Below are 23,472 nucleotides of genomic sequence, written 5' to 3'. Positions count from 1 at the left end.
TCTTCCATTGGTGAATTAGATTTTCTTGAGGTGTTTCATATTCAAAAGAATCTCTCTGTTCTAGTTAACGACCCTAATTCCTATCCATTTTTGCCTTCAGCCTTTAAGGAAATTATGTTTTAGCTTTCGTTTTTCAGCGATAGATGGCGCCAGTACCTTAACCCCTGTCGGCCCTAAAACCTAAGGGCGGTGGTTCGGTAAAACCATCGAAGCTAGTTCTGTGAAAATTTGCAAATATAACGCTGATATCTGTTGTTTGACTTTTAAATTAATGCGTGTTCGGCGTGTTATTTTACCTTAATTGTTAAACTTGCTAAACTTATTTATTTGTTTGCACAGATGTCTCACCGGATACAGAGAGTGGGCCAGAAGAGTCCGTTCGTAAATTAGAAGTTTTTCTCTTTGCATCTACAGACGTACGCAGGGAAAGCTCTTTTGCTTTCATCATGGAAGGGCTAACGCTGACGCTTTACACCGATGCTGAAGATCTGGTACGTTACGTTATGTTTCTAAACTCAAATATTATATCAGGCGCCGCTTAAGACGATTCTGTTTATTCGGGACGATTTTGATAACATTCTGGTTAATGATGACATTAAAGACAGGAAAAAAAAAAATATCCTTCAAATTAACGATGGAATTTAACCATCTGAACATAAGTATAGCCAGAAAAATATAAATACAATAGAACTCCAGTTATCTGAATCAATTAGGACCGGACTCCTTTCGAATAATCAAGAATTCGGATAATTGGATTTTTTCCGAAGAAAGGATCTACGTACACTTTAATTAATTAATGTATATACTGTGTTCAGTTTTTAAAATGTTTATGCCTTATTTTATCTTTTTCTATAGATGGCGCTGCCGTCGCGCCAGATGTTTAATTCGTAATGTATTTTTTAATTTTGCCGTGTGTTTGTGGCAACAGATTAAATAAAACCAAACGACTAGTATTCGATGCTAAGAAAGAATGAACTCGTGCAAACAATTCTAACAGCTGATAAAGTTAAAATCTTATTTAATTCTTTAAGTTTCTTTACTGTGTGTCAAATTCAAGTATCTCCAGGTAACTGTAAGTCGATGAAAATTCAGTGTAAGCTATTTAATAATTATTAATTATTGAACTTACCCAAGAAACATACTGTATGTTGAAAATTTGAGAAAAAGCTTGTAGGGATCTAAATTAATTTCAACTAACAAGTTAAATTTAATTTTTAAACTTTCCTATAAGCTTTCATTCCCCTAATTGTCAGTGCCATGTGAATAAATTGAATATATTCGTTGTGAATAAGATACATTTATTCTGTTTGAGGAGTATTTCTTGTGTAGACAGTATATTTAAGAGTGAAAAGTTATTAAATGTGAAATATAACACACTAAATGTGTACGAATGCAAATTAGTAAAGTTAGTGAATAAAATTCTGCATTGGGTATTATAGAATATTTTTTTCATGTAGACTTCAAAAAAAGGATGCTGACTTCTATTTACATATATAATTGGTGTAAGTATTTTTCTCATAAGATAGCATTTGGGCTCAGATGTTTATCACATATTTCTTTCTTCATCTTATTAAGTAATATTTCGCATGGATATTTTTGCGGAGTATCCAACATGTGTTTGTATTTATTTCAAATTCTTTCAACCAGGTAGTGAAATCTTCACAATTGCCTATATTTGATCTAACTTTGCAATGAAAATTTTCAGAAGAAATCGACGATGCTTTAATTATTTTGTACAGAAAATTCCATAGCAGAATATTTCCAGCAATCTTGCTTGAATCTTAAAACAGGCGAAAGGTCATGTGACATGTGAGAAATATTACTGGATGCCCATTGGTCCGTCCTAAAAGCCACTCCCTAGGTGGCTACACAGATGTACACTTGTGAAATATGCTCTCGGTCAGTCAGCTGTTTGACTGTTTTCATCCATTTTCGGGCAGCCAAGTCGCGCGTCCGCTCGACAATGAGAAGTTGCGTATGGTCACACTCGGGCTGACGCTCCATCCATTTCGACGCAGTTTCAAAGCTGGCAAACGCTTCACTAGCTGATGGTCCCGTGTCTATTTTAACTTCGACATTAAGATCATCTTCTGTGACACTTTTCACTAAGTTCATCATAATTTAGAGTTTGAAACCCAGGGTCTGACGAATCACACACCATCCATTCTGCTGTCTCCTTAGCACTAACTTCTCAACATCCAGGAATTTTCAAAAAGAATGTTTCTTAATTCCTCAAGTGGCACGTCATCTTCATCTTCTCCTGTCTCTTCTCTTTCCTTTTTTGGACCTTGTTTTCCCTTTCTTTCCTTTTACTTTTCTTCTTCAGTTAATTCTGAAAAATTCTGAAAGCGATTCGGATATTCAGCGGTCCGGATAGTCGCATTTCGGACAATTGGAATTGTACTGTAGTTGCTTTCAAAAGTTTTTTAATTAGAAAAGGATAAAAAATTTCTTTTAACCCTTTCAGTCCCAATTTGTTTGTTGCAGATCAGAAATATTTTCTGCAACATCCATCAGTTCTTTACCGGGAAACGATTTATTACTAAAACAAAAACTTACGTATTACTTCTAGTAATACCACTGGGGGGAAATATATTACTAATATCACTGAACGATATTAGTAATATATCGGTAAACTAAACCACTTATCCCATTGGGACGTATATGACTTTGAACAAATTTTATAAAAAACTAGCAGCTTCGCTGCCAGTGTTCGTCTGGCTTTTAAATGTACCGGAAAAATGCTTAAAGGGAACACCAAACGTTAAATTTAAAAACTGCGTAGAATTTTACTCTGCAGAACAACGTCATAAAAAAAAGTTACTACGTATAACAAAATTACAATGAAATAAGCAATATCCCTTAATACGAATATTAATTATCCTAATAAAAAAATTAAAAAAAAACATGCAAAACTTTTCAATATCTTACAAATAGTGAAATAAGCGAAAAGTAACATAGAAGCAACTCAAAAAACATAAAATTCTGCTCAGAAATTTACTCTGCAGAACAACTTTATAAAAAAAAAATGAATAAAAATATATTATATATATAAAAAAATGACAATGAAGTATGCCAATCTCAAAAACAGTGGCATAAAATATACGATGAAAAATTGTTGCCAAACCCATATTTCTGAAAGAATGAAACTATTCAAAAAGATGCGATTTCGTCAAAAATCTAATAACAACAATAAAAAAGGAAAATGGTTGCCAAAATCACATTTTTAAAGATGTGAGACGTGAGAAGTGTACTCGGAAGCTTCATTTAAAAATTTTTTTAAAATGCAAAATATTATCATTTTTCCGAAATTCCTTTTGTAAAAGCAGTCGCAAGGATGAAAGTTTAACGTGTCCAAAAGTCAAAGAAAAATAAACTGTACCTTTTTTAAAATAAACTTTTTTAGAAAAAATCCCATTGAAAAGGTGTTAAGCTCACTTTGTTAAATAAATTCGTATTTAATCGATTTATTGAAACACGAAATTTATTTTAAGTTCGTAAAATAGCTAAGAGCCTACGTTTCATGACGATGTGAAAATGGAGTGTGTAGAGTAAAATCTCGCTTTTTTATAGCCCATTATGTTTCAAAATGACGCGATTTCGTCAAAAAGCATAAAATTAAAAAAAAAAAAAAAAAAAAAATTCGAATTCGAATGTGCTTCGAGGTGCACTGGCTCTTGTCTAGATGCACCTATGTACCAAATTTCGTAGCCGTGGGTCTATTAGCTTTCGCGCAGCGCGAACGAAAGAGACACACACAGACAGACTCTTTTTTTTTATTATATTGTTGCGTTTTCCTAATTCTTCTGACACCAGTTAAGAACTTTGTTTCCTAAAAAAAAGTAAAGTCGTTACGTAATATTCTTCCATCACGTTCGTACGGGGTTTGTATGGATTTGGAGTGAATAATGACGACACTACTTGATGAAGTATCGAAACACACTTTATTAGCCAGTATTGTCAAGACAGCTCCAAAACACATTTTTAAAGTCATAGATGAACTACTATAAATACGCTCACACGAACAGCGACACAGCCTTCAGGTTATCAGGCTATCACGGTGGAGACAGCTTCCTGAAAAGCACTAGAGTACAACTTCCGACTCTGCTCGGTCGTTCTCGGAACTCCACGGGCTCTCCAGACTCTCCACGCTACAACTCGCGATGCACTCGACGACACACGAGTACAGCTCCCGACTCTTTGGTTCAGTCGTACTCGGAGCTTAACACGCTCTCTCGACGATGCACTAACCGCGATACACTAACAGACTCCTTCGGTGCACTCGACAACCCACTCGGCACTCGCTGCCCGGCAGGCACCTCGATCGACCCCGCAGGGATTGACTCGCTAGACGAGACACCAACTCGTAACTGACTATCTTGCACTCCAGACGAGGCAGTCTGACTCGCCCTTTCCACGAGGCACACACTGAGACACTGCGGACCAGCAGGGTGTATACAGTTTTTGGCTTGTGTTCGAGAACATTCTGGGCTAAACCGGTAAGAATTCGTTCCAGAAGGTTCTCCATCCGTCCATGGCATATCGCCAATTTTGTCGCCAAGTGTGGCAACCCTGCCTTCCCTTGCTTTTTTTATGGCAACCCTAAAAGTGCTTTGCAGGGAAGCCATCTCACGTCGCCTGTACATTTCGTAACAATATCTAGTGAAGAGATATCCAATATACGTCATCATTACATGAATGAAAGATATTCTATAATTACTAATCGAATGTCAACAAACTTTTTTTACACGCACTTTATGCAAAACCAGAAACTAAACAAACCTAAGCACATGCTCACATAATAATAAACACATTCACTAAGCCTCTAGAAGAAGATTTGCACGACAATTTTAGAAATGATGCCTACTTACCAGTGGGACATGGCTATGTAGTAAATTGATGGTGTAATTCCCTCTAGGCTTCCTTAAACATCTACCGGGACTTATATATAACCCATTGGGACTGAAAGGGTTAATATAAAAGTTAATTTATGAACGACTAGCTTTTACCTGCGGCTTCCCTCGCATTGATGTCCTTAAATAAGTTTCATCTCCGCGAGAATTTTAAAAATATACTCCGCGTAAAATTTCAGTAAATACTGGCCTTCTTCAATGCCTATAGGCCGCGGATATTTTGTATTTACGCGGAGTGTATGGCCACGAAATATAGTAAAACTGCTATGTATATTTCCTAATGACTGAAAAATGTTTGTGAAAGAAGAGCCAAAAGATGTAAATCCTGAAGGATTTTAAATAATAAATTGAAGCAAAAATTTATAAACGCTTAATTAATAAATGTTACCCTTTCACATCTTAATTACGTAACCGATCATCATGAAATTTTCAAGAAATATTTTTGTTATAATAGAAAAGGGTTATAGGCTATAAAATGGTTGCGTGGTTTAAGCCACGCACCTGCGCGCGCAAACAAATTTTTGCATCGTTTAAGTTGTCGTTATGAAACTTTCAGCATTTAATTTTTATACAACGACAATCGTTTTTAAGCTATAAAACCTATTATGTAGTTCAAGTTTCAACACATAAGTTACATTTTATAGCTTATCACCTTTTCTAACATATCAAAAATATTTCTTGAAAATTTCATGATGATCGGTTAAGTAATTAAGGCGTGAAAGTGTAACAAACAAACACACGAACAAACTCACAATCGCATTTATAATATTACTTAGGATAACCTTTTCTAATGTATTAAAAATAGTTCTTGAAAATTTCATAATGATCGGTTAAGTAATGAAGGTGAAAGCGTAACAAACAAACAAACTCACATTCGCATTTATAATATTAGGATTTATAAAAGTGTCTGGAAATTATTTGCCCAATGCTAAATGCCTAATCTTAATACTAGGAGGCATACCTCTTTCAAAGGGAGCATGCGAATGTAAAATTTAAAATTACGCAAAAAGATGTTAAATTTAAATGTTCTCTTGTGTTCTCAAGGAAAATGAGGAAAGTATTTTGAAAAATTTTTTTTGCCCCTGAAGAAGAAGGAACCATCCCTGACCGCCTCTCAAAATGGATAGAGTTATTAAAATTCTTCGCCAAGCTAAGTTTTTTTTTTTTTTTTTTTTTTCAACCCTTAATTTTAAATGGTTCATTAAAATCAAAACCAAGCTGTTTTTGGCGATCGATTACTTGGCGACATTTCTCTGTTACTTGCAAAATTTTATAATATACAGGGTGGTTATAATTAAAGTTCTACTTTGAAATGGTCATAAAAGAAAAACTACTGGGCCAAATGTTATCAAGCTTGGTAAACGTGTAAAGGAGATCACAGGTATTTTATTTTTCGCCTGAAAAATTTAGAAAACTAACCACCAGGGTTGGCTGTATGCAATACTGTTAAACGAAATAAGACATCGGTTTAAAATGTGTTTAATCGTTTCTGAAATGTCTTTCAAAGCATGTTCAATGTGGCGTTCTTCATTTTCCGAAGGCAAGTTAAATCGTTTTACTATATTCTTAACAGCAGCTCTTAGCATATCAGGAGGAGTGTTACGGACATGTCGGTGTATCGCATCTTTCAATTCCACCAAATTGTTTAGATTATCACCATAAATAGCGCTTTTGAGATAACCCCATAGCGAATCGTCACAGGGGTTGAGGTCCGGTGACCGGAATGGCCAAGAAGTGGGGAAGTGTTCACCTATAATCCGTTCATTCGTGTAATGTTGCCTAAGTAACACGTATACCAATGTGCGGTGGTATATGTGTCACATAGTTACTTAGGCACATAAAAATCCTACATAAAAGGGTCCTACATTAAAGTCTATCACGAAACGTCTTAACATTGACACTAAGCGAGCTGCAGTCACAGTGCATGTAACAGGTCCAGTTGTCGACTGTTCTTCAAGTAAAAATTGTTCAATTATGAAATTACAGTCATAGCGCACCAAACAGTGACTTTAGGAGAATGCAATGGAACTAGGTAGATAACACGAGGGATTTGTTTGGCCCAAATCCTGCAGTTATGGGTGTTGACATCGCCATTTAGGTAAAAATGGGCCTCATTTGTCTACAGAATGTTTCATGGCCAATGTTTGTCCATTTCGATCCGTGCAAGGAATTCCCAAAGCAAAAGATTTAGGTCAACGTTTCCTTAACACAACGTTTTACCGACCGTTAGCGTTTCAACAGCATACACACGTCCGACCGGCCGCAGATTCTCCCTGTCTTGAAAATTTTTACCGTCTTCTTAAAGTAGACATATTTCTAAGCATACCTGCAAAAAATTACAGTTCGTTATTCAAAACTTTCGAAGATATACGGGAATTTATATATTGGCGAGTTTTGAAATTTGGCATATTTGTTGAAAGATAACGCCAATCCCATCATCTTGAAAATCAAAAACTGTTTACAAACTTTGAACGGTTATTTAGATGTAAAACTGCACTGAATCAAAACTCATGTGGGGCATATTGGAAACGAGAGTGCCGACTGTCTGGCCAAGGAGGCAGTCTCCGATATGGATATCCCCTTTATTGAAATTTCAGGATCTAAACAGATGGCCATCACACGCATGAAGAAATTTTACATTGACAAATGGAAAAATCCTATGAGAAAATTCATCAAAAAATAAAGGATACATGAAAATTATCAGAATTTCTAACAAAATGGCTATTTTTAACAATATTGATTTAAACCAAATTCTTACTGGCCACGGGAGATTTTCCTATTATTTTAAGAGATTCAACTTGCAAGATAAGGAATTTTGTGTTTCTTGTAATGCTACTGGAGACGCGAAACATTTTGTGGAGGCGTGTCATATTTTCACCGATCAGAGTAAGCTTTACAAAATTGATAATGCTTATATATAGTGATAATGTTGATATCAAGGCTTTTATATCTTTTTCACAAGATGTCCTTAAATTTATTAATGCAAATCAAGGTATAATTGGAATTCTGAGCTGATGTTGTCCTTTGTGTTAATTTTTGTTTGCATGTTCGTGAGTGCTTGTTATATGTTTTTCCCTATTTTATATTTGAGTATTATTGTAGTATTATTTGTATTTGAGTATTATTTATATTTAAGTATTTTATTTTATGTTTGAGTATTATTTGTATCTTATTTATATTTTGCATGGTGGTTATTTATTTTGTATCTGATGTTCTTTTGGAGTCGTGCTTTTTTTTTTTTTTTTTTGACCATGAGGCCACTTAATGGCCAGGTGGATCTGAGTTTACCCCCAATATATTACAGATCGTCTAAATAAACTCTCCAGTACCATTTTTTTCGCTCATCGTGAACGGTAAATTTTTTGAATTTACGGTGTGAAAACGTGGGAGTTTACGAAGCAACGCATTTAACGCAAGTGAGCACACTACCGCAATACTAATAATGTAAAATGTACCGCAATGTAATTTTATGCCAGTATTAAAAGAAACAATCAATCTGATAAGAAATGGCTGCGATTTGTTTTGAAAATGAGGCGTAAAAGGTTACCAGAGAGGATATTCGGTTTGGCATCAGTTGTACCAGTATTGGCATCTTTATCTCCTGCGCCGGCAAAACGGAAAAGTACCCTAACAGGCTAAAGGTCGGTAGGCGTTGTCAAAAAACAGCCAATTAATAGGGGATCGGTCAGCAGGCGTCGGCGATGAAAAGCTGATTAATACGTGATCGGTCGGTAAAGTGTTAAGGGTATACAACATGTTAAACTCGTGAAACAAAAGTATGAGTTAGATTCCGACCTATTTTTCGTTTAACAATATTTCATACAGCGCCATTTCCCCCTGGTGGTGAGTTTTTGAACTTTTTTTCTGCGGGAAGTAAATTCCCGCAACCTCCTTTACACGATTACCAATTATGATGATATTTGGTCCAGTAGTTTTCTTTTTATGACCATTTCAAAGTGGAACTTTAACTGTATTTTGGGTACTATTCCGTTTTGAGGATCGTAAAAAAATTGCAGCGAAAATGTATGCGCCAAAGCGCCAAATCTAGCAAACGCGCCCATTTAAACAGCGCGCCAAATCTAGCGTACTCGCTGATTTCAGAGAGCGTAAGTTTATATTGTTTTATATTTAAGACGCCACTGAAATACTAATTTAATTTTTAAATCCTTTTTTGATATCCTATGGATTTAACAATTTGGGAATTGCCCATGACGAAAAGTCTGCAATAGAATTTTGGGTAAAGTGCAGAATCACCCACTGCTTGACGCGTTTTTAAGAATTGCACATATTCGGTATCCATCTACACATCGACCTATTTTCACTTTAAAAAAATCCCAGAATTGCACAAAAATGGCACTGCGCACACCCTTGACTTTATCTATGTACACATCGACCTATTTTCACTTAAAAAGTAAAAGAAAATTGACAAAAATCCAATTTTTTTACGCTTGTAAAAAGCGGCAAACGAATAAGTGGGCTATTCTGCACTTTACCGAGAATTTTTTCAAAGAAAAGGCATCATTTATTATAGAAAATTATATTTGAACTACCAACGAGATGAAATTATGCTTTAGCGATAACTCGGTAGCGAAATAGCGATGCAGACATTCATTCAGTTATGTTTAGCAATTTTTATATAAATTATAATGATGAGCTGAAATAGTTATTTACTCTTATGCTTCCATTGAGTCATGTTTAGCTTTCTTTATATAAATTATAATAATAAAAATGTATTATATGAAATTAACATTTCATCTAAATGAAAACATCAATCTTAGTTATTTACTATGATACTTCCTTTTTTGCGTTAGGGTTGCCGGAATTATTTTTGGCAGCACTGGCATCAACAATAGTTAGGCGATTTTTTAGGGCCCTCAGAACCGAATAGTACCGTATTTTGAATATATCTGGCGACTTTACGTCAGTTTATAAAAATTACTCTACAATATTTTGACCATAAGCTGAATTTTTGATCACGTGAATTGTTGATTACGATTTTTCGCGTTTTCGTGTACAAAGGAGCTGGACTTAGTAAGAATATTCGAATAGATAATAGTAACCTCGATCACAACAAGCGGCGGCTACTGTATTTACAGATTTGTTTGCTAAACATTTTCTGATTCTGTATTGTAATGCTTATAACCGTTTCGTTCTTACAGCATTCAAGTAGTGTTCGGAATCCGGATCAGGCTTTAACATCTTTTACTTTGGATGAAGCGAGTTTTTCACTGGAAACTACGAACGATAAGACCTTAGAACTGAAGTGCTCGTGCCAGGCAGCCACACTTATTGACATTCGAGCACCGAAGAACTCTTCCCTCAGAAAGTACGTAGGATTTTTTTTTTGTTTGTTTGTTAAATAATCAATCATTGTGATTTGACTCTACTTAATTACGTTGGATTTTGTGAAATTCTTTGACTTGTTTTTTGGCTTTGAGTAGCGACGATTTGACTACACAAAGACAAAATAATAAGTCAAAGAACTGCACAAACGCGGCATCCATGCAAACATCGACCTATTTTCACTTAAATAAACGTCGGAGAATTGCACAGACTTACATTGCGCACTCCCTTGACTTTATCCATGTGCACATCGACCTATTTTCACTTTAAAAAAACATCAGAGAATTGCACAAACTTGGAATTGCGCACTCCCTTGACTTTGTTCATGTACACATCGATCTATTTTCACTTAAACAGTCAAAGGAGCACCCAATTCTGCAGTACAGCCAAACAAGAAATACATAATCTCAATAAACTACATTTAAAATAAAACAATAAAATAACATAGAAAAAAGGAAATTCATCTTATGCATCTAAGCGCTGCACAAAGCAAATACCCAGTTACCTTATTTATAAATTACTGCATCTTCAGTCTGTGGCACACAAAATTCCTTAACAGCATCCAAAAACTTCCTAACATTATCTGAACTAGAACACTTTTACCGGCATCGCCACATAAACTCACAAAAATGAGAGTCAAAAATATCCTCCGTAGTACCGATACTTTCCGATGTTAGACCATACGCATTTCCTTCCTATAAACAGGACGCGTAATGGCAAACCGCGCATTGAGTTGATCAATGTTAACGAATTTCGCTTAGTGCGCATGCTCAGTGGCATACCATTCTCGTGGGAGGAAATGAATACTGGCGCCTAAGCATAAGCAACCCTGCACAAAACTGTTCGTCATGTAGATCTTATCGCACTGTTTACAATACTATGAAAATTTGTTTCTGTTTATTGCATTTGTTTATTGCTTCTGTTTAATTTCAGTTTGGTTTTTTTGTGCATTTAATATCAGTAGTGTATATATGCCGGAGCTGGCGCAGAGCCATTTACCCTCCCATAAAAATCCCACCCACTTTTAGAAATGTAATGGCTCTGTTTCACCCATATAATTTTTTAAAACAATGGCTCTCAAAGCCACCATTAAAACCGCACCCACTTTTAGAAAACAATGGCTCTCAAAGCCCCCATTAAAATCGAACCCACTTTTAGAAAACAATGGCTCTCAAATCACCCATAAAAAAACTGAACCCACTCTTAGAAAACAATGGCTCTCCAACCCTCCATTAAAATCGAACCCACTTTTAGAATGTGATGGCTCTCCAACCCTCCATTAAAAATTCCACCCACTTTTCCAAAACGCCGCTTTTACAAACGCCACTTTTCCTCTTCATCGCATGCTTCTTTTGCAAGGGGGCATTCGTCCCCCACATAATCCACTGGCATTCGTCCTCTGCAGTCTTCACGTATGTTTCATATTTATCGGGGACGATCACTGTCATCATATCTGCCTTCACTGTCTGGCAGAGGACACGCACTACAACAACATGTAAAACCGAAACATAAAACAACTCTGGCTCAAATAATAGAGCAAAAGTTGGACACTGAATTGATGTCCAACTTTTGCTCTGAACCTCTATCTTACCACGATGGTAAACAGGTGATGATCTATGAGCCCGGCCTTTACTCTTTGGCTATGCACAGTAGATTACCCCCATCAGTGCACCATTATGTATGGCTTCTAGAGCGTCAAAGGAGAGACAATGGGTAATTGATTAATAATACCTAGTGAATAATAAAAGCATTTAAAGAGATGGATTCTATATCTAAAGATGGAATTGTTACAAGAATTAAACACATTTAGTTCTCTCAATGAGTTCAAGAAAATGAGCGAACTTAATATCAATGAAAAGTATCCGGTTACAGAAATTAGAGAAATAAACACAAAGTATGGTAAAAAAATAATAGTCCATTTACCTGAGTGTGTTGTATCTTTACCGAAGCGATGTGATAACAAAGCATCTGATTATTTAAAGCTCAATGGCATTAAACCTCTTTATTTTGTTTATTTAGGAAGTAAAGATGTCGGGAAAGCCCAACCTGGAAACATGTTTAAATTTGAGCAATAACTTTTTTTTAATGGTTTTAGAGTCATTAAAAAATAAAGTAGGCTTAGTTACACAAAAGAAATCTGGTCATTTTTGATAGAGTGTCATAACCCATATTCTGTACCTTACTATTCTTTTCTTCGTGTAGTATTTGATACATTTGAATAATATATTTTAAAATTAGCGAATGAATTTCAGGATAATTATTATTCATATCTGTTTCTTCTTCAACAGCAGTCAGTAAATGCTGACACATTCTAGCAAGGCCGCACATTCTGCTGTTATTACCTGAGCTATATAAAGCTCTAATATCACCGAATAAGTCATAAATATTTGCCATCTTTACATATAGAATGCATCTCTTTAAATGCTTTTAATATTCACTAGGTTTCATCAGACCCCTCGAAATTTTACGAAACCTTCGTTTGAAATGACTCTGAGATCAGTATATTCATAAGCTGTAGTAATTAACTATGATGACACTCACCAACGACACCAAGGACTCGCTCGCCGAGGTACCTAGAAGAAAGCCAGGAAGGCCCCGCAAGCATGACCGAAGGACCCCGCGGGCACTCTCCCCCATTGGACTAAACTTTGAGCGAACAGCCATTACAACACGCACATACACAGTAAATATAGACGACCTTACCATCATGATAAGATAAGCTATCATACTTTTTCCCAATGTAGAGGTTGGAGGGCGCAGCGCCCTCCAACTTTTTCTCAGTCGCCTGGAGTTGTGGTCTGACTGGACTCACAGGGCTCACAGGCCACCTCTCGCACAACATATATAGGACATACATATATACAACATATATAGGACATATATACAACATATATAGGACAACATAGAGGACATACACTGTAAGACTCTGACGCTTTAGCGTCGGGGATCCCACTTATGAATAACGGTGAATGCTACTCTATTGGTTCAACGGCGAGAGTAAGCTGGAATAACGGTGAATGCTACTCTATTGGTTCAACGGCGAGACTTGTCACTTTCTAATACTACGCATTTAGACGCAGTCAAGGTCGTGACGTATACGATAGAATAAAAAAAAGCACTTATCATTTCCTCAAGCTAGGAACACGTTTCACTCCAAGGTCATTTCATCAGCGTTCGCTTCGATTTTTTTTTTCCCCACGCGGGACGTTGAAAACGGAAACACGATCATAACAAATTGCGGGTAGTTATTTTATTTTTAATGCTACACAGCATTAAAAAATTACTAGGTTTAAGGTTCATTTTCGCTGCTATATCTATATAAATTTCTGTTGCATATGTTAGTTAGAAGGATGCAAATTAGTTTTTTATAGTGCATCTCGTAAAAGGCATTCGATAGTAAATGGTGTTTATAAGTCATCAGATGACAAAAGTCTATCTTATCCTGGTGTTCTAAGATAAACTCTTCGCTAAAGGTTTGATATCTGACAATTCGTTCCCATTCCAGCTGTTCTGCGAATTCCCTCATGAAATCTTCAGTGAGTGTTTGTTGGGAAGAGATAAGAACCATATCGATATAGTCTTTGTGCTTCCGCATGAAGTCTATGCTCAGTACTTGGTAGTGGGAAACTGTTATCCAATGCACTTTTGTTATATGTTTATCGAGGAAAGGTTCTGTCATCTTTTGGTACCTGCAAGCTTGTTCCCAGTCTAAACTATAGGCATATTTGTCCATGAAGGGTTCCGACAATTTCTGGTATTTGGAGATTTCATACCATTCAACTAAACCTTCATGTTTTTCTATAAATGGTTCTGATAACGTCTGATACTGACAAATGACCTTCCAGTTCACCTGATTTGAGAATTCTTCGATGAACTCCTCCGAAAGAGTCGAGTATCGACTCACGAGCGACCAACTTATATTCTGTTGTAATGCCCTGATTTGTCCTTCCAACAAACCGGTCTTCGAAATATCGTTCCAATTTACGTCAGCCATTTATTATAAACACAAAAGAATTTCTACTTTCAAGTATACATAAGTTTTTAGGTCCTTAGTCTTAACGAATACTTGTATCTCTTTATCTTTCTTAATATAGTTTATAAATGATACCTGTTCGGTGTTATAATTGAACTCCCGCAGCATCTTATTACCGTTAAAAATTTGAGCTTCAACCACACTTTCAAGGTAAGTACCATTATTATCTATGAGTGCGAAGAAGGTTATTTTAGCCTTTACACTTTCATTCAATGTCATGAGTGCTCCATTCAGTAAATTATTACTGAACGAAGTAAATGTCACCTTCTGAAATTTTGAGCTGCTGTACCCGCTTTCAGGAGGATCTGCGCATATATAAACACTTTGAGTATATTCCTGTAATTTTTCTTCAGTATGCTTGAATCCTATTTCCAAGCTTTTAAGCTTCTTCGAAGTCTCTGACGAATAATTTTTAAAGCTGTTTACCATAGCATCATTACTTCTCCTAGCTTCCAGCTTTAATTCCTCTATTCTGTTGGTCATAACATCATAAAGTGTCCTAATTTCCAGCTTTAAATCCTCCAATTCTCCGGAAACGAAGGACTTCGTGGTGACATCGTTGGCGTCTACTGGATCTTTACAGTTTTTCAGCACCTTGTATTCCATATCATAATTCCCATCGTTTGTGAGTTTAAACCCTATTCCAGGTGGACCGCGAAGACCCACCGCTTTTCTGGGATAGTATATTCCAAAAGGATACCAAGCCATCTTTATTATTATATAAATAAGTTTTTAATAGATTACAATCTATTAAAATCTAAAAATAATCTCTAAATATTACATCCTTAAAGTATTCAACACTATGATCTTCTTTTCTGCCATATTGAGTTTGCATCTCTTTCTCTCATTCAAAACAAAGTAAAATACATACTTATCATCAGGGCTGCTCTTCAGTCTCCAGTGAAATTCAATCATCAGGTTGCTAACATTTACGTACGGCTCGTGAAAAGATAAGTTGAAGCATATGATTGGATAGAGACTTCTAAAGGTTTCATAGTTGATCAGACATCCGGCTTCGGAAGTGATATTGTTAAGCCCTGCATCTAAGAGAGCGGCGTAGAGTCTCGAATAATCTTTTTTCTCAAAGTCCATAGTATAATTGATGTTTGGCACCCTCACGTTATTGACCATAAGCCAGCAATCAATCATGTTTAAGTTATCGAACAGCATGTTGTTTTGAGAAAAGTTTTCGTTTCTTTTATCATATTGGGGCACAACGTAAAGGCTCATCACTTCATCAGTAGTGGCGGGTATGTTGCATGATCCGCTGCTATTTTCTAAAATGTTGGACTTGACTACTCTAGGTTGCCTCCAGTTAATGTCGATGGATTGGTCCGACAGAATCAGTTTTGTAAACTGACCATCAACAGAAGAATTGAATTTAACATAAGGTAGCCAAAGCGAAAGTTTCTTGACTTGTACTTTATATTTAGGATTAGGTACATTTGTATACAACATGTTCCTATGACTGTTTCTTTGAAACTGAAATTTTACATCAAAGCCTGTAATGACTTTTTCATAATCATTGAGGAAGCCGAAAATGTATTTGAGCGGTATAAATATGTGCACAGACTGACTATCTCGGGTATACATCCATCTTTTGGTAAAACCTTCGTTATGGTCATCATTCACTCTTAAGTTAGTGAAAAAATTTGTCATTGTTGTAGCGTCGGTAAGGGCACCGTTAAACTTGAACGATCCTCTCTCGGTAGAATCGGAGGTATCTATATAGTAAAACATATTGGTCGCTTCCGAAGTTGCATAATCAGGTGTGAAGTTAATTAAACCCATAACCTGTAACATCAAGGATGTGTCATGCACATCTGAATCTATCTCATAGGCACCGATGGTCATGATACTTCTCCTGAGTAAACCTCCACCATTCACCAATGTCACGTTCTCTTCCCCTACAGAATCTCCATTTGCTTTTAGGACTCTGAGTTCTTGGTGAATATATCCTTTGGAGTAGAGAATTTTAGCGTTTGTATCGAGTATGTGAAAGTTATACGTGGCATCTTCACTCGTATCTTGAGTGTTGTGCGTTTCTTTGATTTCTCTATACTCAAAACTTTCTATATCTCTGATGACGTCTTCTGACGTTTGTTTCAACTCCCAAATATTGTTCATCTTTATTATATGCAGTAAAATTATTTTCGCTTCATATTCTTTCCAAGGATAGCTTCTAATTTAGCTTCGTTCACTACTTTTAAACCTGTGCCTCTTTTAATCGTTTTTATTAAGGATTGACTCCAATTTACTATTCACTGCTTGCTGCACCTCTTGTTCAACCTCTTTCTTAGCTAGGTTCAAAAGCTTTCTCCCAAAGAAACCTCGCCCTTGTATCCTCTTGCTTGCTCCGTAAAGTCTATGTCTGTTCATTTATTGTAAGTACAAAAATTTTCTTCACTCCACCAGCAACCTGTAAAGTACCCTTTGATTATTGAGCTCAATAGGTTCACCATCCTGATTGGTCAGACGCATCCTGATCCTATATATGTGGTTACTCTTTGTCTTAAAAAAGATAGGTCTGTCAAAATCTTTAGAGAGCAAACTGCCTGGCTCTTGAGCCGGTGTGAAAGAATGGATAACTTCTGATGCAAATTGGTTCAAATAAGCTCCCTCTATTATATCACAATGGATATGAATATCATCGATGCTTCGAGAAATATTAGCCACATACTTGGCTTCTTGTTTCACTTCTTCGTAAATCTTTGGTTCAAATCCTAAAATCTCATGAAGCTTACTCTTTGATAAATCAAGCTTGTAGTGTTCTTTCAGTTTTATCACAAATCTCTGTCGAGCGAATATCACGCCAAACTGTATGGGAGGACTTTCGTCCTTGAAGTACTGCATCATGTAATCGTTTAGCTCCCCCAGAGTATAATTTCCATCCGGAATAGTTAGATCATACCAAAGGCTTCCATCATAGAATGAAAGCATGTTGTTCTCATAGGCCTTGCAAATGTTGTACCATGAAACCCATAAGGAAAATGATTGCAAAGCAACCCTCTTGATTCTCAGAGGCGTAGCGTATTCGACAGTAAAGTCTTCTGACTTCGGGTAGTCTTTTGAGTTTAATATAAGCAGAGTCATTTTATTATAAGCATTTTATTTTTTTTTATTTTAATGGGCTTTTACCTATTAAAATAACACACATGTTTCATTAAAGTAGCACTTTCTTCTCATTATGATCACTTGGTTCTTGAGTTAGGGAGTATAAGATGTCCCAAGGAGGGTGTCCTCTATTTCTCTTTTTTATGTATGTCATACTGAAGTAGCCACAACGCTCAGATGTGGGTTTCTGCAGGAAGCTTGAATTGTACCGAACTTCTTTGTTTGATGTTCTCAGGTAATGAAATATGTTTGCCGGGATAGTGTCATCCTTTAAAGTAGTACCTTTATATTTGTAGTCTCCGAATGAATCAAAATATTCTACAAAATTATTTTTTGGATCGTTGTAGTAAGCCACCCAATGTGTTCCAGGCCCTGTCGACAAGTCTAAATTAATAATTCCACTTTCAAACTTTCTCATCTTTTTGGGTAGCAAGTCTGATGTGAAGACGCCACGAAATCCTCTCTCACCATTCATGCATTCCTCAATCATTTTGTTCGAGATTCCCAGTTTTGTAGAACGCCTTTCCCCTTTTTTTTCTTTCCCCCGCAACCGGATCCGCTTACTTTATCCATAATCTTTTTGGCTCCCCATCCAGCTGCCCCCGAAAGAGCACCGGTAGCTAAAGTAGTAAGAATGGGAAGAAGAAAAGGCAAGAATCCACCATTTGTCTCCAGTTGTGTTTTGCTGATCTTTATGCGTTTGCCCTTCTTTAGTTGCTCGATCTGTGTTTGTGTAAGATATAGATCATGATTTGGCGCCTTGGAGGTATTGATCTGTAGAGTGACCTCCTCTTTTTTCTTGTGTGCAGTCTTTAACTTGTTGATCTGATGATCAGTCAGATGCACTTTTGTTTTAATGTAGTTACTCATTTATTATATGTAGAGAAAATTTTAGTTAGCTCAAAAACTTTGCGTAGTAGCTTTTTACAAAATCATTAGTTAGCTCACCCTTTTTCAAAAGCGCATCCAACAGAGTAACGATTTTATTGTAGAGCGTTTTACTTTTATTCCCTCCACATCTTTTATCCGTCAGTCGCGAAAGCAGCTCCACCCTATCGATACCCTCGCCTGAATAATAATTTCCATCCCTGAGTGTTTTGAGTGCTTTTGTATAGTTCCTCATCATTTGAATTTTGTAGTCGAACTTGTCCAACTCTTTTCTTAAATAGTTTTTCCTATCTTCATTATCTTCTGCACTGTTCTTCCATTCTTTTTTCATAGGCCCTTTTCTAGTTCCGAATTCTTTATTTCTGTCGTTGGCGCGTTTTATGATTTCATTCAGCTCGCCCTCACTTTTGTTCACTAATTCCGATGGTAGTTCAAAACCCTCTTCCCGAATGAAAGACTCGTCGATATCCTTATTTAAGTTTAAATTATAAATCCTGCGCTCCAAATCTTTTATTCCATAATCCAATTCTGGAATTGTTGTGGACTCTAACGATGGAGAGGATATTTCCTGTATTGCATCCTGAACAGCTTTAAGGTGTTTGTTTCTAGATACTTCCTGCTTAGTCATCTCTTCTGTCACAGGCTTATGAAACTCTGTTAACATTTCTCGAACACCTAATTTTTCTTGAAGCTGCTGCTCGTTTTTTCTTCTAAGATCTTTTTGTAACTCACCCAATCTTTTTTGGGCTAGTATCTGCCCCTTTATCTTTTCAATGCGTTCCTTTTCTAATTGATTCATCTTTATTACTTAGCAAATAAAGTTTTGCCTTAAAGTAAATGTTTTTGCCTTAAAGTAAATATTTTTTGCCTTAAAGCAAATATTTTCACCTTAAATAAAGATATGATTCGAATAAAGAATTACACGCAACCTGAAGAGTTTGCATATGCTGATCAGCATCCTTTGCTACCCAAACATCCCTTCAGACTTTTAATCACCGGACCTTCAGGGTGTGGTAAGACGAACTTGCTTCTTAACTTCATCTACGATTGGTTGAAGTTTGACAATCTCTACGTATGTGCTAAAGACATCTTCGAGCCCAAGTATTCATCTCTACAAGAAACATACACGCAGTTTAATGATATAGAGGAAGATGATATTCATAACCTTAAAAAAATTAAGAAGGTTGATAAAGAAAGGTTTCTAAAAATGTTTCACAAGTTCAAGAAGGATACATTATTCACGTCAGAGTTGGGCGATTTTATTACAGTGGATGACCTTGATCCTAACATTAAGAATCTAGTGGTATTCGATGACTGTGTGACTGAAAAGAAGCAAAAAGTCATTGAGGACCTATTCATAAGAGGTAGAAAGAAAAATGCCTCCATCATCTATATATCGCAATCATATTACTCAACACCCATCAACATACGCAAGAACTGTAACTACTTTATCTTCTTCCGACTCCAGCCAAGAGAGGTTAAAGAAATCCTGCGGGAAATCGATGGTAGTCTCACCAGCGAGGAGTTCAATAGTATGTACAAAAAGTGTGTCACGAAACCTCATGATTTTTTCATGCTTGATTTAGTGAACCCTGAGATGAGGTATAGAAAATGTTTTGATTCTTTAAATAAAGCATGGAACAAAAATTAGAGTCGTGGTTGTACGTATACAGGAAGAGTTACAAATTCTACAGTGATGTTAGTCTGTCTCTGACAGTTGCGAAGTTTCTGTTTGGTACTTCGAGTTTGACTGCTTTCGCTCTGCTTCCCTTAGCATCCTTGAGCATCGTGGCCAGTGTCATAGAGATTATTGATAAATCCTTGCATATCTCTGAACGGAAAGAAGAATACAAGTTTGTCTACAAGTTTTATAAGTCTTTACTAAATGGCTTGAGAGCAAAGACTATTTCGGAGGAGGAAGCATTGATTAAAGAGCAAGAATTTATTAAGGACTTAAAGTACTTCCCCATGGAAAAATATTTGAAGGAGAAAGGCTTGAACGGGTACGGAAAATAATTTTACATTCTTAATAAATGAGTAAGCAAGATAGGAAAAAGAAGGGTGGAGATTTAGTCGGTTGGATGCAAGACAAGCTCAACCCACCAGAAATGCATCTTCCTGGGTATCAATACTGTGGACCTTTTACGAAGCTTTCTAAAAGATTGACTAGGGGGGATCCAGGAGTCAACAGAGTAGATAAAGCATGCAAGAAGCATGACATATCATACAGTCAAACAAAAGACACCAAACAGAGACATGTTGCAGATGAAGAGCTTTTAAAGGATTTAGCCGCCATTGAAAACCCAAACAGCGGTTTTTATCCACTCGGGGAAAAACAAGCAAGGGCTGTTATCCGACCTATCATAAAAGCAAAAAGAGTTTTTGGACTAGGTGCTATTGTGACATATTGCTTGGCCTGTAAAAAGAAGACAGGTACGCTAAAGGCTGAAAATTCGGTAACAAGCAACGGAAGGCCTATTATGAAAGGTATGTGTGAAGAGTGTGGATCAAAGAAAAGCTCTTTTTTAAAGTTGACGGGGTAGCTCAGAACACCCCTAGACTGAGAGACGTGTACTATGATCCTGAAACTGGATATTGCGGCATCAAGGAGCTTCAGAGGAAGACTCGTGTTCCCAGAAAGGACGTCGAAGAGTTCTTACACCAGCAAGATGTTTACACCAAACACAAACCACTTATCCGTAAATTTAATAGAAGGAGAACTTACGTATCACACATTGACGACCAATGGCAGGCAGACTTGTTATTCTTAAAGCCACTATCAAGTGCTAATGATGGCAACATCTACTTACTAACAGTGATAGACATTTTTAGCAAATATGGTTGGGCTATACCAGTTCGCAGAAAAACGGGAGAAGAAGTCACTATGGCGTTTAAAAAGATCTTTAAGGAAAGAATTCCTCAAAAAATTCAGACAGACAAGGGTACCGAGTTCATTAACAAAGAGACGCAGCGACTGTTTAAAGAGAATAATATTCACTGGTTTACTACTGAAAACGTCGAAATCAAGTGTTCCATAGTGGAACGGTTCAACAGAACTTTAAACGGCAAAATCAGAAAATATTTAGCAGCTAACAATACAAAAAGATACATAGATGCATTGGATCAATTAGTGAAGAATTACAACAACTCATACCACAGAAGTATCAGAATGACACCTGCTGAAGCCAGTCTAGAAGAAAACAGTGGTGAAGTCTACCACAATTTGTTTAAAGAAAAGGTCATACGTAAACCTAAATACCAGGTAGGAGATAAAGTAAGAATATCAATATATAAGTCTACCTTCAGAAGGGGTTATCAAGCAACTTTTACAGAAGAAATATTCGTCATTTCTGAAGTGTTAGAAACCGACCCAATCACTTATAGAGTTAAGGATTTAAATAATGATGAAGTTAAAGGCACTGTTTATGAAAATGAACTAGTAAAGTATGATAAGAAAGACGATGTGTATATGATCGAAAAAGTCATCAAAAAGAAAGGGAACAAGTATCTAGTAAAATGGTTAGGTTATCCTGAGACCAGCTGGATTGATAAGAAAGATTTAGTTTATTTTTAATAGCTGACAAAGGCTATTAAAAATTATCGTTCACTTATTGGGGAAAAACTCCAGTTTAATGTTTCGAAGATAGTTCTGCAGATTTCTTCATTCTGAATCAGCGTCTTCTTGAGTTTAGGTAACTTTAATGGAAGCCCCAAAATATGGATGTCGTAGCCTCTTTTCCGTAACATATGGTATAAGATATAGTCTTTGCTGATTAAGTTTTTACGGTCCGGATACAATTCAACGTATTTATTGATAAAGGATGAAAAATCAACCCCTAGCGCATCATCGAAAAGAAGATTATTCTTATCTAACCATTTAGAAAGGTTCTTCATTCTACTATCCTTCTTAGCTGTCTGCGCCTTTCCACGGTACAAATCTGCTATTTTGATAGGGGGTTTATTGGGGTCATACCTCAGCTCTTCACTACATGCCTGGCAAACGTACCAGCCAACATCATTTTGAATCACATATTTATGCCCACATTCTTGAGATTCAGTTCCTACAGATCCTTTGTCTGAAGAAACTTTCATATCTAGACCTAGCATTCTTATTACTTCGAACACTTCCTCTATATCCATGTTTATTTTAGCAAGTCTTCCTTTTAAATGCTTTTAAATTTGATTGTACCCCTTCAACATTTTAAGCATTTAAAGAAAAGGTTTCTAGTATATAGAAAGACAAAAATGAATCTAGAATCGAAAACCGTCCGACAGTTGAAAGACTACTGTCGGCAACATAATATTCGAGGATACTCGAACCTTAAAAAAGTGGAACTGATCACCCTCATTCAATATCATAACGGTCTTTCCACTTTTCCTTTCCACAATGACTTGTTCAGCATGCCAAAGAAGACCAGAGTGCGTAAGATCAGGTGTTGCGAAAAGTTAATCAAGGAATCAAGCATAAATAAACACGTGCAAACTAAAGCTCACCAAAACTATATGAAAAAGGGGGACTCTGGTTCGAAGGCGGAGAAACCAAAGAAGGCAGCCACCTCCCAGGTGGAACACAGAGATGATTTTGAATATATGCAGGCGCTGCATCACATGACCATCAGCCAACTCCGTGAATTTTGTCGAACGCATGGTATTGCGGGCTATTCCAAGCTAGGAAGGAAGGCGGACATCATAGCATACATAGAAAGCGTATTGTTTAACCGTCACTTCGCATTTGACTCCGACCTGTTTTCAGATTCACTAGAGAGAAGGCTATATACCCCCCATGAAGTTGAGACAGCCTATGAATCTCGTTTGAAGACGTATGATATCCAAAACGAACACAATCTGATGCTTCCCAAAGACTTTCTGAACGATGTTTCATCACAGGTCCGGGGTCTGATCGCTAAACATCTGAAAAGACTGCATGGTCTCAAGGTTAATTTCCAGTTCCTCTGCGACTATCAAAAAGGGGAAGACGGAATGAGGGAAGAAATGGAGATGAACTTTAAAACAACAAATGAAGTCATCTTAGAGTCAACTGATTTGGTAGCTTATTACAGATCGGTTATCCAAAAGTTATTGACAGAAATGGAGGAGTTTGTTGCAAGGGGTTCAGGCTGGACGCTTGCCAGAATTAAAAGCCTTGAGGTGAGGATCAATAAATACAACCCACTGAGAGGC

The 23,472-nt window shown here is 36.6% G+C and overlaps 1 protein-coding gene across 1 annotated transcript in view; it reads left to right on the top strand.

The window, feature by feature from the left end:
* The window catches only part of LOC118194141 (intermembrane lipid transfer protein VPS13A-like), a 483,044-nt gene that overhangs the window by 199,901 nt on the left and 259,671 nt on the right, over positions 1–23,472 (top strand). The window contains exons 33-34 of the mRNA XM_085810380.1: positions 340–491; positions 10,073–10,239. Coding sequence (XP_085666506.1) covers positions 340–491; positions 10,073–10,239 — 319 coding nt within the window. The remainder of the gene's footprint in view (positions 1–339; positions 492–10,072; positions 10,240–23,472) is intronic.

This window comes from Stegodyphus dumicola, chromosome 2 (assembly GCF_044657685.1).
Source record: "Stegodyphus dumicola isolate Sdum_Otavi_A_Nest chromosome 2, ASM4465768v1".
NCBI lineage: Eukaryota > Metazoa > Arthropoda > Arachnida > Araneae > Eresidae > Stegodyphus > Stegodyphus dumicola.
Note: the sequence above shows the minus strand (reverse complement) of the source record. Positions and strands in the feature narration are given on the sequence as shown.